At 48.6% G+C, this 16,023-nt stretch overlaps 1 protein-coding gene and 2 pseudogenes across 2 annotated transcripts; 1 reads left to right on the forward strand and 2 right to left on the reverse strand.

The window, feature by feature from the left end:
- The first annotated feature begins 4,866 nt into the window (after nt 1-4,866).
- On the forward strand, nt 4,867-6,616 carry LOC136501888 (LEAF RUST 10 DISEASE-RESISTANCE LOCUS RECEPTOR-LIKE PROTEIN KINASE-like 2.2). 2 transcript variants are annotated; one of them, XM_066497417.1, is made up of 2 exons: nt 4,867-4,937; nt 5,257-6,616. In XM_066497417.1, the coding sequence occupies exon 2, from the start codon at nt 5,328-5,330 to the stop codon at nt 6,513-6,515; it is 1,188 nt and encodes a 395-aa protein (XP_066353514.1). In that variant the 5' UTR covers nt 4,867-4,937; nt 5,257-5,327; the 3' UTR covers nt 6,516-6,616. The 2 variants fall into 2 exon arrangements, with proteins under 2 accessions (XP_066353514.1, XP_066353513.1); XM_066497416.1 differs by lacking the exon at nt 4,867-4,937 and adding an exon at nt 5,002-5,141.
- A 1,899-nt stretch (nt 6,617-8,515) lies between these two features.
- On the reverse strand, nt 8,516-9,892 carry LOC136499685 (serine/threonine-protein kinase 52-like; annotated as a pseudogene).
- A 199-nt stretch (nt 9,893-10,091) lies between these two features.
- Nucleotides 10,092-12,157, reverse strand: LOC136499686 (serine/threonine-protein kinase 52-like; annotated as a pseudogene).
- Between the last annotated feature and the right edge of the window lie 3,866 nt (nt 12,158-16,023).

The raw sequence follows: 16,023 nt of genomic DNA on the forward strand, positions 1-16,023 counted from the left end.
ATCCTTTTCTCAATACTGCTAATGCTTGTATATATGTGGCATCTGGACGAATTCAATTCCACTTAGATGGAAGGAAAGAAATATTTGCTTTTGCCTCTAGAAAACCTGTCTTTTATGAGAAACAGGAACGGAAGAAGCAACCAAAGAAGAGAAGAACCAGAATGTCAAAGCCAATTGAGGAGAAGGAAGAGCCTGGCAAGAATAAGCCAAAGCCAAGCGAGACATGCCGCAAGAAGAAGGAAGAATCATCTACATCCTTGTTACCTGATCCTGTGAACATCTCTGAAGAGAGTAAGGAGGGAGAATTCCTGTGTAAGGAAGAAGAACCCCCGTGCAAGGAAGAATAGCTGTGAGCTGGTACTAGAAGGTATGCTTTTACTACATTTCCATTGCATTTAGTATGGGTTGCATTTGCATATTTCCCTTCTCAACTTTGCATTACATGTTAGGTTATTAGTTACATTGCATGTTTACATTTTCAATAAAGGTACTTATGAAGTACTAGCATTTAGAATAAATTCATAATAATATAAAAAAATCTCATAATAAATAGGCTTGGTAATAAGTTATCGTAATAGTAGTAATAAATAAGGAAAGATTCAAGAAGAGCTGCCCGAGAAGAAGATTGCAACCTCCGCAAAAGGCAAGCTTGGGGAGAACCTCTCCCGCTCAGGTATGAAGTTATTCACACCTTCTCTTTTATCTGCATTAATTCTTTGCATTGAAAAAAATGCATGATATATACAATAATAATAGTAGCATAACAATGACAATAGAATATGAATACAACTATGCTATTATAACCATTGTAGAGGAGAATCATTAAAGCTGCCTTAAACACTCTTGCTCTAAAAATTGATGTTCAAATACCTTTTGGAAATGATGAATAATTGCTCCGTGATACTTTGCAAAAGATTGTTATACAACCCTTTATTTCTCAAGTTTGGAGCATATAAAATTAGAGTTCATCTTATGTTGACTGCTTTTGTGGGTTGCGAATGCTAGAACCAAGTATAGGCTTTTGTGAGACATGTGTGGCAAAGATTAGAGTAATTCTTTTTAACTTATCTAAGGAATAGTTGAGACAACCTAGAGTTTTGTTCTTACAAAAAGATAAAAACCCTTGCTAGAAGTTCCTCAATGATGAAAAATTCATACCAGAGCCAAATATTCTGATATGATAAGCCTACACAAAAAAGTTGCTTATTTGTTTTGAGCTTTGTCAAGCCTTGTTGATCTGAATAGAGAAACTTGCCATACCATTTGATCAAGATCACGTACACTCCAAATATATATGCTACTTCTACACTAGAGGTATGCAACCACCATTCCATATTTATGCACCCCTTGCTCCATAAGAGACATATGTTGATACCCCCTCTAGCTATCTATCATTATAAAGAGAGGCATGGGCTACTGAAAAAAAGAAAAAGAGAGAGAGAGAGAGAGAAAAGAGTAAAAGCTCTATAGTTCAAAAAGAGAGAGAAAAGGAAGCTGGAGGAAGGGAAGTTCTCAAAAGGAGTACCACTTCCACCAAATACCACACATTTGCACATCTTGATCATTGTGTATGACTTGTTGCTCCTTGTGATCCAAGTGTTTGACTTAGCAATAAATTCAATTCAAGCGAGCCTTGCTTTTCAATCCCTACCTATGAACTCCACATAAGCCTTAGAGTAGGAAAAGGCTAAGATGTTTTGGCCTTGAAGAGGATTTCAACACCATTGAGTGATTGAGTATACCATTTGAGGAACTTAGGCAAGTTTTCCTTTCAAAAATCTTGACAACCTCCAGGAAGTTTTAGCTAAACCAAAGTAGGGAAGAAAGTTTTTATCTATGCTATGCTAATCTTGCAACTGTCTATGTCAAGGTGAAAGCTATAAGCCCCATAGGCTAAGACTGACAGTGAATTTCTAACACTAACGTGCTCAACTCAAGAGATAGTATTGGTTTGTATATGAGTTTTTGCAAGGCATTACATTGAAGCAATTCCTGATCCAACATGCTAAACCCGCATCTTTGCTCAGGACGAGCAAAGGGGTAGCTTGGGGGAGCTTGTTGATGGTCACTAAACACCCAATTTGACCATTAACATTCCAACCAAACCAAGGTAAAACAACATCACATGTGCCATATTATGTTTATAATTCACCTAGTTTCACTTGTACATGGAAAAAATATTTGTATGCAGGAAAAATCACAAAAATGGACAAATAAGGAGCATAGGAGACAAGTGGACGTGCCAGGGGGCCAAGGGCCCATAGTGCCACGTCGGCCGAAGCCATGTGGCGTTGGGCGATACCACCCTGGCCCCTGCCACATCACCAATCCATGGGATGGCCTCTCCACTGCTTCTCCAGCATTGATCCATGGTGGTTTGATCCAAAGGTGCATGTTGAGCTGCCTTGGATCCATGGGCCCACTGTCATACACTTAGAGGACGAAAACCGACCTCCAAACCGCCTCAATAGCTGAGAAACCGACTAACCTGCCATGCAACCGCCATCCAGGAGCCATCCAGCACTGTTGGATGTCAAGGCGGTGGGATGGACGGTCGGCCAAGTCACCCCAAACCGCCTCATCTTTGCCTACAAGTACCCCCATGCCCTCTACACACTATAAAAGGGGTTGTGGTGCTCGGTGGAGATCATCACTCAGCAGCTCTCAAGCATTCCAAGTGTTATAAGCTCTCAGAAGCTCTCCAAGGGTAGTAGCTTAGAAGTAGTGATAAGAGTAGAGCGGAGCTCGCCTCGAAGTCTGGAATAGTCTTCGGGTCTGGTATAGCTCCTTTGTAATCTTTCTTTTAGCATTTACTTTATTTAGTACTTTACTTTATCAAGTACTTTATTCAGTAATATAGCTTTGCTTAGTTAAAGTCCTATCTTGCTCTTGTATATCATTAGTGAGCCTAGGTGCTTGTTCTCTGGCATCTGCATCATTATTATCTTAGTGTTTAGTTCGTTCATCGTTAGGACTTGTTTTACCGTCTAGTTAGGGTGTTTCGATCGATCTTATTTCACCGGAGCTCAGATTGAAACAGTGAGTTTATAGATTAAGCGTGGTGCTTAGGCTATATCTTGCCTATAGGTACAGCTAGATCCCCGGATAGATTGTGGTAGTGGCAGGTGGTAACAGCCCTGTCTTTCCTCTGTATTCCACCACGTAGAGTCTAGTTATTAAAACGTATGGCTCGTTGTGCTTCGTGTTTAGTTAAATCCAATACAAGTACGCCCCTCGTACTAAGGACGTTCTCACTATCATTAAGTTACTTTTGTTGCTTTAAAATTACATATTCTACTTCTTACACTTAGCTACACTACACTTCTAGTTACCTCTGTCTGTGTGATCAAAATCATTTTTATCTTTTTATGTCCATCATCCATACTACCATCATCACCCCCGTGTTGCTGGACATACTTATTGAGTCTACCTAACCATAGTGCCTTAACACGTCCTCACGTCTTCCTTTGGGAAAATATAAATTCGACACTTGGTACTCACCAAGCGAAGTGCTATACGATAGTTCTGTGCGCTTACGGAATCCCCTTTCCTATATACACACATACGAACCATCAACATGGAGGTGGTTGGGCTAAGTCGGGGCGGGAGGGGGAGGGGAAGAAAGAGCTCGCCACGAGCAATGGGTAGCGGTGGTGGTGAGGATGAGGTGGAGGGCAGGGTCGAGGGGCGGGAGACAGGTGGTGGTGGGGCACAAGGAGAAAGAGGGAGGGGGTGAGGTGCGAGGAAGAAGGCGAGGATGGGGTGCGGGGAGGAAAGGCGGCCATGCGGCTAGCCAAATGTGCGACCGGTCATGCGTTAGCTATGCCCATTACGGTAGAATCTTATTCCCCTACTCCATTTACCCTAGCACCTTCCTAGATTTGATATGAATACACCAATAAATGCCTCAACCACCATGGAAGGGAGAGAAAATAAAAACACTAATTACGCTCTAATCTACCGCTAAAAGTTAAAAAAAAGGGGGGCCTAGATTAGCATTTACTTACCTTTGAAAGCCCCGTCCATCAAAGAAATCAAAATCAAAACCTACACCTTAGATTTGCATTTTTTTTGGGAGTAGCCCAAGGCCACCCTTTCCTTCCTCGTTGGGTTATAGTAGAAACCCCGATGAGGAAGAAGGAAGGCTCCTATTTATACAATGCGGTGTTTGTAGAGGTGCCTCTTGATTGAGCAGCCTCTACAAATGCACATGTAGAAGTAGCTATTGTTACCCGTCGTTCCTGAAAATGCTTCTGTTTTCAAAGATGGTGATGGTAACAGTCATCTCTGAAAATGCATTTGTAAAGATGGTTTGGATCTAGGGCCACTGCGACTCTGCCCAAAAAAAACCCTCCATTGCTACAAATCCTTTCTATAGTGGTGATTTTGGGACCGAGGTAACTTGTCCGTTTTTTACTTGACTATTGACTCACTCAAATCCTATACTCTTATAAAGCTAAACCCCACTAGAGATTTCTCTCAACATGCAGGCTATACACATCAACAATCCACTGAAACTTGCAATTATAGCCAACTAGCACATGTAATTATGATAGTTATCTCTTCATCCACTATCATGCATTTAGTTGTCCACATCGATGTGTCAAACCATTCACCAAAATTAATTTAAGATAGTTTCATTCATATAACTATAAATATAAATAGTCTAATTACTTTTTAAATTATCTGGAATCCCAGCAGCAACGCGCAAAGTATTCTGCTAGTAAAATAATGTAGCTGAGGAACAAATTGTAACTAATACCGGTCCGGCCGGCCGTGCGTGTATGTATCAGACTCTACAGATGCATTCTGTACAGTATACTATGTATATATCGCGTTCTTGTTACCCATTAGTTAGAAGCGCCGGCTTTTATACGGCAAAGTGTGACCAGCAACCGCTGCCGTTTACTTGTCACCAGATGGCATCATATCGTTAGGTACGTAGCTGCTCGGCGTTTACTTATATCTTTATAATCAACAGATTATTATGTGAAAAGGGCCCGTAAATGATCTCATAAGCACTACTAGTATTCCTATCGAAAGCCTTCGTGTGCCATTTTATTTGCCTGGACAAGAATAGCAGCACCCGGATATGTCGTCGTCGGATGTAATAACCGGCGGAAATATCGCAGTAGACATCGGTATGCAGATGAACTCAGTTCATCTATCTATCAATTCAGCAATCAAGTTAGTCAGCGAGATTGCTTACTCTCTGTTGATTGATTGGTAACCATTCATGTCGTTTGCAATTTCCAGTGTCAGTGATCACGGGCGGGATCGTGGTCATAGTGGTGTCAGTGCTCATCTACAAGTGCTTCAAGCTGCGCATGATCCGCAAGTATGGCGGCGACGACCTCCCGCTGCCACCGGTGCTGCCGCTGGTGGAGACGCGGAGCACAGCAGCAGTTCCACCGATCGGAAGAAGCGGCGGCGAGCACAGCAGCAGCAGCGGCTACGGCGGCACCGTGGACGTCGTCAAGGACCGGCCGGTGAGATTCAGCTCGTCACAGCTGCAGGAATTCACCAGCAACTACAGCGAGAGGCTCGGCGCCGGTGGCTTCGGGGTGGTGTACCGAGGCCAGATCCAGCTCCCCGGTGACGGAAGCAGCCTGCTGGTGGCCGTGAAGGTCCTCGGGAGCAACATGGGGCCGCGCGCCGAGGAGCAGTTCATGGCGGAGATCGGCACCATCGGGAGGACGTCGCACGTCAACCTCGTCCGGCTCTACGGCTTCTGCTTCGACGCCGACCTCAAGGCGCTCGTGTACGAGTTCATGCCGAACGGCTCGCTTGACCGCCACCTCTTCCACGGCGGCGGCGACGGCGACCAGCAGCTGAGGTTCGACAAGCTCTACAACATCGCCGTCGGCACGGCGAAGGCGGTCCGGTACCTCCACGACGAGTGCGAGCGGCGGATCATCCACTACGACATCAAGCCCGGCAACGTGCTCCTCGACGAGGCCTTCTGCCCCAAGGTGGCCGACTTCGGGCTGGCGAAGCTGTGCGAGCGGGAGAGGACGCACGTGACTATGACCGGCGGCGGCGGGCGCGGCACGCCCGGGTACGCCGCGCCGGAGCTCTGGATGGCGGCGCCCGCCACGCACAAGTGCGACGTGTACAGCTACGGCATGCTGCTGTTCGAGATCCTAGGCCGGCGGAGGAACTACACCGACGTGGAGGCCGCCGAGAGCGCGGAGCGCTGGTACCCGCGGTGGGTGTGGCAGCGGCTGGAGCGCGGGGAGATGGAAGCGCTGGTGGCGCGGGCTCTGGTGCCCGACGACAGGGTTGGTAAGGAAGCGAGGAAGAAGGTGGAGCGGCTGTGCGCGGTGGCGCTGTGGTGCGTGCAGTACCGGCCGGAGGACAGGCCGTCGATGAGCGGCGTCGTGCGGATGCTGGAGGGCGACGAGGACGTGGCCGCGCCGGCCGTCAGCCCCTTCGCCCATCTCGATTCCGACCTGCTGTCGTCGCGAACTTCAACTGCGGACATGACCACCACGTTCGGCTCCACTGCTGCTTAGATACATACATGTTTTACTTCTTCCATTTTCCTGTATATATGAATATTTGCTCTAGCTTGTTGTTTTATTTGTTTTTGCCTTGGTATATTCCTTCTAGTTGTTTGCTTTATTTATTACTATTACTACTTCCGAAAAGAAAAACTCTCGGAGTAACACGGCTTATTGTAATTTTTCAAATTTACCTGGCCAACTCAAGTGAATTCAGTTGTAATCCTTCAATTGCTAATCACGGTGCATAACAACCAAGCACAGCGACATACAAAACTAAGAAAAATGTTCTCCCATTTTAAAACTATTCTCCAGCTACATTCTCTAAATTAAAGCCAGCTTCTTTAGGCTCTTCTATCTAGAGCCTGAGCTCAGTCAAGCATGCGACATTTCTTCTGGACTAGCTAGTTCACCTTTTTTTTTGTTAGTGCGAATGCACAAAGCTGTTACACGGCAGACCGGCGAAAGCGATGCCTACTGCAAAATGAAGGCGCATCCCACGTTCTACGCCCGAGACAAGAAACTGCAAATCGCATCCTTCCTAACCGGCCCGGGTGGCTCGTGTCCTGACAAAATTTGGTTCTTTCTTCTACGCAGCAGCCTGCACACGCACAAATTAACAAAGGAAGAACCGAAGAAGGTTCCGTCTGGGAGCTACCCAAGCTTCTGCGTCAGCCGTCAGCATCGGGTAGTATATAAAAGAGCAAAATGCAGGCAGGTTCATTAATTTTTGGTCGTGCGTCACTTAGGTCCATTAACTCTCAAAGTCCATTAATTTTTTGTCGTGTGTCACTTAGGTCCATCAACTCTCAAACTGTATTTCTGGGTCCATTAACTTTTGAGCAGGTATCATCTGGGTCCATCAACTCTCAGACTGTATTTTTAGGTCCCTAAACTTTTTAAGTGGTTCACCGGAGGTCCATACCCCTTCGTTTATGTTTGTATTTTACATAAATCTTCCTCATTTTCTTTTTCTTTCACATGTTTCCCCCTCCTCGTCGAGGCGGCGCACGACAGCGTGGACTCTTGCGCTTGTTTCGTTCTTGTAAGGATGTGGTGCTGGACGACCACAACATGGTGTTGGCGGTTCTTATTGACAAAATCCAACCAACAACTAAGATCAAAAAGGAGAAAATTAACATGTTTTACACACATACCTTTAGTATTAACATGGTTCCACTTGTATTGGAGACTCGTTGTTTTACAGGACATATACGCAAATACAAGAGAATTATAACCAAAAAGCGCAATCCTGAAAGCGTAAACGCTGGTCTGCGCAAAGAAATAAGAAGGCCCGTTCAACTGTTTTTTGCATGGTTATATTAGGATATGCCTGCTCCACTTAGGAACATTCTTTTATTCTTTCTTTCTATTTTATCCTTGAGGTTGGCCCAAGTATGTGTCACACTATCCAAATATTATCCTGGTTTACCTCTGCTATGAACCTTGGTCTAATATGCAGTCATGTTACTATGTTCATGCACCAATTAGATACTTTTACACCATGCCTTCATTTGAAAAAATATAAATAACGATACCCTAATTACTTTCAGGTGAAATACTACAACGGTATTTTCGTGCGCTTGCGGAGTTAAATCGGTAATCGTTAAAATTTACCCGTTGACATTTCCTGGTGTCATTGCCTTTTCTGGAGGTGATGCTACGAAATGCCAACAAGCATTTTTAACGCTATTGTCAGGGATGGATTCTGTCTCTATTCTTGATGATGACGCTAAGAAATGCCAACACGTGGCCAAGTCCGTCGTTAAGAAATGCCAACACGTGGCCAAGTCCGTCGTTGAGTTCTGGCCAAGGCGCACGGCGAGGAGCATGAGGCACCACGTCGCGGTGACCGCACTCATCTCGTGGCCCGCGAAGTAGATGTTCTTGCAGTTGTCCACCACGAAGTCGTCCGCGCGTGGCTGGTCCTGGTTGCTGTCGATGATGGAGCCCATGAAGTTGCGGCCCAGTGCCGGCGCTGTCCCCACCGCCATCTTGCTCTCGCTCGCCAGCTACAGGATCAGCGACCTGATCTCGTGCGTGAGCCCAGGTCGATCCGGGCCTTCCTCATAGTTCCAGTCAGGCAGCGCAATGGCAGCACACGCCAATGCCCCGATCCTCTCGTCCGCGCAGTCGTGCAGCGTGCTCTTGGAGGACGGGAACTCCTACTTCGCCGGCTGTGCGTCGAAGACATGGAACGCGGAGGCGATGAACGGGTGCGCCACGAGTTGTGTGCACGAGCGATAGGCCGCGGAGGTACGCCAGCCTTCGCGCCACGTCCGTGCGGATGTCGCGCTCCCCGAGGCGGCCTCGTCAGCGAGCGACCCGCGGATATGGTGTCGATCTTCTCCAACAGTGCCACCACCTATGACATCTCCGATTGGTTGTTTGGGTTTCCGCCCCAACACCGTGTCATGATGTCCGCCATCGCCGATGATATAGCACCTCAGAATGTACAGCTGGTTGCTCTCCATGCAACGTCCATTGATCAGAGCGCAGTGGTGACGGTGCTGAGACCAATCAAACATGTAATGTGCGCGTGCAGGGCAAGCACACCAGCTTGACGACATGGTAGGAGCGAGACGTGGGCGACGTTGTAGTTGGGGTAGGCCATGCTCAGCAGTAGGTCTCCCACAGCAGGATGCCGAATATGAACACGTTACTTGTGATGTCGTATAGCTTCCCCTGCAGCACCTCTGGCGCCGTGTACCCCAGCGTGCCCGTCTGCCCTATTACCTCACTGCTCTGCGCCTGCACGCACGCCACGCTGAAGTCGGTGATCTTTAGCATCCGCTTTCGTTCTAGCAGCATGTGCTCTACACATCATGGTGCATGATCTTCTTTGAGTGCAGGTAGCTTAGCCTGCATGCATGCATATCCCGTCACGACTGCACGCGCCATCAGCGATGACCATACAGCACTTCTACAGCTGCTGCATGCAAGTTAACACTCATGCATGAGCATGACGTACTCACCCTCTAGCAAGATCGAGCGCTAGCCGGACGACCTACATGTAGGAAAGCTTGTTGAGCCGGTGGTTGTACAGCAGCGTCTTGAGCGTGTTTAGGAGCGTGTTTAGAGCCGTGCTGGAACTCGATCACGATGATGCAGCACTCATTCGGCGTGGTACGACCACTGCAAGAGGAGGAGGTCGACCCCTTCATGGGGATCTTCAGCTGGGATGACCCCATCGACGCGCCCACGAACAGCATGTGCTGGCAAGTTTCAGACAAGAAACGAAGGGATTCAGACGTGTATGACACGGATTCCAAGATTGCCTTGAATTTTGCTTACGTAACCTTAGTGACGTTGGTGTGGTCAAGCTTCTGCCACACACTGACCTCCTTTTCGAAGGCCTCGTGGTGCTTCAGCCATCGTGTCCTACCCATTATATATGCCCCCAATCCAGGACCTTCAGTGGTGCATCCCAATACAATGCAATATGTCAGGGATAACCAAAGTCTAGAACCTTAACAACATCCAAATACAATGTTTTAGAGATATAATATCAAACGACTTACTCTTCATCCTAAAACAACAACATTATTAAAATTAAATTAACTGAGGTATCAGTTGACGAGAGCTAGGCTAGGTGACACTGCGGTTGAAGCCGAAGCAGGAGCACCCCTGCGTGACGTCGTCGATTGGCGTCATGCCGCCCTTGCCACTGTTGGTGTTGATCTTCTCCAGCAGCTCCAACACCTCTGACATCTTCGGCCTGTTGTATGTGTTCCCATCCCAACACCGTGTCATGATGTCCGCCATCGCCTGAGGACAGCACCTCGGAATATCCGGCCGAATGCCCTACACACAACGTGCACTAATCAGAGCGCAGTGGTGACGGTGCCGACCAAGCAAACATGTAATGCACGCGTGCGTGCACGGCAAGCACACCAGATTGACGACGTGGTAGGAGATGTCGGTGAGGCTGTAGTTGGGGTAAGCCATGGAACAGCAGGAGGCCTCCCATAGCAGGATGCTGAAGCTGTACACATCGCACTTGTGGTTGTACGCTTCCTTTGCAGCACCCCGGCGCCATGTAGCCCAGCGTGCCCGTTTGCCCCGTCACCTCGCAGCTCTGCGCCTGCACGCGCGCCACGCCGACGTCAGCGATCTTTAGCATCCACTTCCTAACCGGCAGCATGTTCTCCGTAGTGACATCGCAGTGTATGATCTTCTTTGAGTGCAGGTAGCTCAGCCTGCATGCATGCTTATGCCGTCATGATCTTTAGCATCCACTTACCCTGTTCGCTTGATCGTTTCTGTGGCTTATAAGCCGGCTGATGCTGTTTTATTGTGAGAGAAAAACACTATATCATGGCTGATAAGCATAGCTGATACGGTCAAGCGAACAGGGTGCGTGCAGTACGTGTAGGTGGAAGCACTTCTACATCAGCTGCAACCATAGATTCATGAGCATGACGTACTCACCCTCTATCGAGATCATGCACGAGCCGAACGACCTTCCTGAAGGAAAGCTTCTTGACCTGGTGGTTGTATAGCATCGTCTTGATCGTGCTGCCATGCTGGAACTCGACCACGACAACGCAGCACTCGTTCGGCGTGGTGTGACTGTCGCAGGAAAAGGAGGTCGACCCCTTCTTGGCGATCTTCAGCTAGGATGTCGCCATCGACGCGCCCAGGAACTTCATGCTGACAAGTTTTAGACGAGAAACGAAGGGATTTAGACGTGCATGATGGATTTCTAGATGGCCTTGAATTTTGCTTACGTAATCTTAGTGACGTTGAGGTGGTCAAGCTTCTGCTAGATGGCGACCTCCTTTTCAAAGGCCTCGCGGTGCTTTGCCATCGTGTCCTGCCCATCATGCCACCAATCTAGGACCTTCATTGCATCCAAATATTGTGCAATATGTAAGGGATAACCCAAGTCTAGAACCTTAATAGCATCCAATACAATGTTTTAGAGATATAATGTCAAACGACTTACTCTCTGTCCTAAAATAACTTCATTATTAATTAAATTAAGGGTTAATTGGATCTGTGCTATTATAACTTTGTCGTTTCTGAAGAATGCCATTACTATTCGTCTATTTTGAAGCATGCCATTATAATTCTTCGTTTCCCACAAATATGCCACTGAATACGTATGGATACAGCCTGGGCCAGCTGCAGGCGTATACGAAGACGTATACTTCATCTCCCCTGTCACTGACACGCGGGCCCCATATGTCATCTTCTTCCTCCTCTTCTCCGAATCTCTCTCTCCGGTTCTCTCTCTCCATCCCGAGCGACAGGCCGCCGCGGGTCGCTGCCTCCTCCTCTCCCGCCCGTCCCCTTTCCGGCTCCGCCTCCTCCGCGCCGCCCTCTCCACCGCCGCCCCCACCCTTGGCCCCACATCCACTCCCGCTCTCCCCTCCGCGGCATGAGCTCCTCCTCGAGTGCCTCCGCCTCCGCCACCTCAAGGACGCCTCGTCCCCTGGCGTCCCGAGGCCCGCCTCGAGGGCCGCGGAGCGAAGCTCGCCGCAGGGGAAGGGGAAGAGGGTCGAGGCCGCCGAGAGCTTTGAGGAGCTCGGCCTCGGGGAGGAGGTGATGGCCGCGCTCGGGGAGATGGGCATCTCCAAGCCACAAGCAGCAACAGCAGCAGCACAAGCCCTCCTTGCTCCAGCGCCTCCACCAAGCACCGCCACCGCCATTGCCGGGGTGGACCCGAGCTCGTCGATCTCCTTGCGCAAGCCATCTAGCACCCTTCCACTGTTCCATCGGCTTCGCAAGCGCATCAGGAGGCCATCTCGCTACATCTCGTGGCTAACCTGAGCTGGAAACCTCGTCTCCCACGGACGCCGGCGGACCTTGGGCCATCCTCACCGACGCCGGCCTCACCTGATCCGCTCTCACCGGCGAGGGCACCCTCGGTGTGTTTGCAGGGCCACCCTCGACCTCCTCCGCCGTCCGCTAGCCCTCCACGGTCGCTGGAGCGCCATGCTAGCATCTCACGACAGCCATGGACGGAAGGTGGGAGCAGGAGGAAGGTGATGAGGAGAGGGGGAAGAAGAAGATGACATATGGGGCCCGCATGTCAGTGACAGGGGAGATGAAGTATATGTCTTCGTATACGCCTGCAGCTGGGCCCAGACTGTGTCCATATGTATTCAGTGGCATATTTGTGGGAAACGAAGAATTGTAATGGCATGCTTCAAAATAGACGAATAGTAATGGTGTTCTTCAGAAACGACAAAGTTATAATGACACAGATCCAATTAACCCTTAAATTAACTAGGTCTCAACTGACGAGAGCTAGGCTAGGTGACGCTGGGGTTGAAGCCGAAGCAGGAGCACCCCTACGCGACGCCGTCGACGGGCATCATGCCGCCCTTGCCACTGCTTGTGTCGATCTTCTCCAGCAGCGTCAGTGCGTCACCACCTCTGACATCTCTGCCCGGTTGTTGTCAGCTGGGTTCCCATCCTAACACCGCGTCATGATGTCCGCCATCGCCCGAGGACAGCACCTCAGAATGTCCGGCCGGATGCCCTGCACACAACGTCCACTGATCAGAGCACAGTGTTGATGGTGCTGACCGAGCAAACTTCTAATGTGTGCATGCACGGCAAGCGTGCCACATGTGGTCGTACACATCGCACTTCTGGTCGTACGGCTTCCCTTGCAGCACCTCCAGCACCATGTAGCCTAGCGTGCCTGTCTGCCCCATCACCTCGCAGTTCTGCGCCTCCACTGCACGCACGCTATGCAGATGATGTCGGTGATCTTCAGAGTCTGCTTTTGGTCCAGCAGCATGTTCTGTGCCTTCACGTCACGACGATGCACGATCCCCTTTGAGTGCAGGTAGCTCAGTCTGCATGCTTGCTTATTCGGTTGCGACCGCGCGCACCATTAGCGACGACCATACCGTAGGTGCATGCACTGCAGGTGCAACACTTCTATATTAGCTGCATGCAAGTTACTACTCATGCATGAGCATGACATACTCACCCTATAGCGAGATCGAGCGCGAGCCGGATGACCTACCTTTAGGAAAGCTTCTTTGTCCCGGTGGTTGTGCAACAGCGTCTTGGGCAATGCCGTCGTGCTGGAACTCGACCGTGATGGCTCAGCACTTGTTCGGCACGGTGAGACCACCGTAGGCGGAGGAGCGAGGTCCCCTTCTTGGGGATCTTCAGCTGGGATTTTGATAGGGTCTAAATGGCGAGAGGTGGTGAATATATGGCCTATCAAAATTTCCCTACAAACTTACAAAACACTAGAGCAAAGTTTGATTAGTAAATATGACGGCGCTAGCTTATGCAACTACTTGCTCTAGCTCTAATTCACCACAAGCAAACCTTCTACACAATTCTAGTTGCTATGTCTCTAAATTGATTTCATACAAACAAGCAAACTAGCAACTACACCACTATGCTAGAGAGCTAACTACAACTAGTTACTACTACTAGCTACTCTAGTGCTACACTAAACAAGAGAGCTACCTTTACACAAGCAAACAAACACTACACAAGTATACTAAGAATGAATTGCAAGAGTAGTGCTTTGTACCGAACTGGGCAAGAGAGATATGAACACCAAGATTTATTCTCGTGGTTCGGTTGCTTTCCAGGCAACCTACTTCCATGTTGTGGCGAGTCCAAGCTAGGTAGTTCGCGCTAATTGGCAGTCACACATCAAGTCCACAAACACGGGCACTGCAAGAACTACACTAGAGAGGCACTCGAACTAGCCACGATTCCACTAGAGTTGCTCTTTACGAATCTCCTATGGGGAATGAGCACAAGAGCCCCTTACAATCACCTGTTCGGAGCCGGCAATAATCACCAATGCCGCTCAACGAACCACCGCTGCCTCCAAGCCATCTAGGTGGCAACAAGCATTAAGAGTAACAAGAATCCTGCAACCAACACTCGTTTGCTAGTGCCACTAGCCAGATGTTTCAACTCAATGCAAATGCACTAGAAATCACTCCCAATCTCACTTGGATGATCAACACTCGAAGGAGATGAGTGTTGCTTGGTTATGCTCACAAAGTGTATTGGGACGTTGGGGAGCCAAAAGAGATTAGCCAAAGCCGACCAAGACCCTTAAATAGACACCCAAGTGAGACACTAGTCGTTACTCAAGTTGCAGCCAATAAACCTACCATTGGACTGGCTGGTCGTGACCGTCGGACCAATGCCGAGAGGGTCTGACGCCTTTCGTGAACGCGAAGTGTCCCGAGCCTTCAAATGTAGCCGTTTGGCGCCTCAAATGGTGATCTCCGCAATCCGACCTAGGCGACTCCGACAGTCATCGAACCATCAAGCTCCCTCGGTCTGACGTAGTTATAGTTTTCCAAACGTGCCGACACGGCACTACACGGCACTAGCCCGCCCCGGCACGGCACGCCTGGGCACGGCATGCTAGGCACGGCTGATGAACCGTGTCGTGCCGTGTCGTGCCACCGTGCCCGACTCCAGGCCCAGGTACGACACTATCATTCCTAGAGCGTGTCGTGTCGTGCCGTGCTGACTCCAGGGCCAGCATACCCGTGCCGGCCTAGGCACTAAACTGGTAAAACCCCTCAATGAACTCAGCATAGCAATTTAAAGAGATCTAAAATGACTAAGTTCACAAAAGATCAAAAACAGATCAGAACACAGCACAACAAAGAACACAAACTTTTGAAACTAAAACTAATTTAAGTAGGAGCTGTGCAATGGCTGCCTCATTAAAAACCTGTTTAGGTAAAACTCACCCTTGTGAGAAACCTTAAATAGGAAAAGAGTACAGCCAGCTCCTAGATTAATTGTTCATTACATCCATCACCACAAGTCCAAGTCTCAGTTATTACAAAACCATTACATAAATGGGAAGTGAACTATTCAACATCAAGATAAAGACCAGCAAAGGCCTCTTCTAGCTCCTTGTCCTCCACTATGTGCTTGCAGTCTTGTCTAAGCATTCTCCCAATCCTTGATGCAGGTAAGCGCCTCTATAGTTTTAGGGTTCAGCCTCCGCCGCCAGCTCCTCGATGATCCTGCCAGTTAAGCTAAAAGTAGACTCTGAAGAAATGGTTGACATAGGCACTGTCAAAATGTCTTTAGCAAGAACAGAAAGTATTGAATAAGTAAGCTTGTGCTCATGCCACCACTGCATGATGTCAAACTCATCATCCAACTGGCTTACTGTGTCACAGTCTAGGTAGGATGCAAGTTCACTAGAGTTAGAACTAGCAGTTGCTTGCCTGCAGCAAGGAAGTGGCAGAAACACTCCTAGAATGATCAAGACTAGAAGGGAGGGAAGAACAGCCAGCTCCAACATCCAACTCCTCATCATCATAAATTTCAGCCCAAGCTGTTCTTATCTTACCAGACAGGGATGGAGGAACAGCCCTTTTCAGCCTATTAGAGCCATACATTACATCATACCTGTTATGCATTTTAAACAGAAGAGCTCTGGTGTCCAGCAACTTATTAGTGTAGTCAATATTAAAAAGAGAATGTAACTTCCTAAGCACTTTGGTAAATCCCTTAATTTTAGCTCTTGGATCCAATATGAATGCAATAGAATAAA

This window comes from Miscanthus floridulus, chromosome 13 (assembly GCF_019320115.1).
Source record: "Miscanthus floridulus cultivar M001 chromosome 13, ASM1932011v1, whole genome shotgun sequence".
Taxonomy (NCBI): domain Eukaryota; kingdom Viridiplantae; phylum Streptophyta; class Magnoliopsida; order Poales; family Poaceae; genus Miscanthus; species Miscanthus floridulus.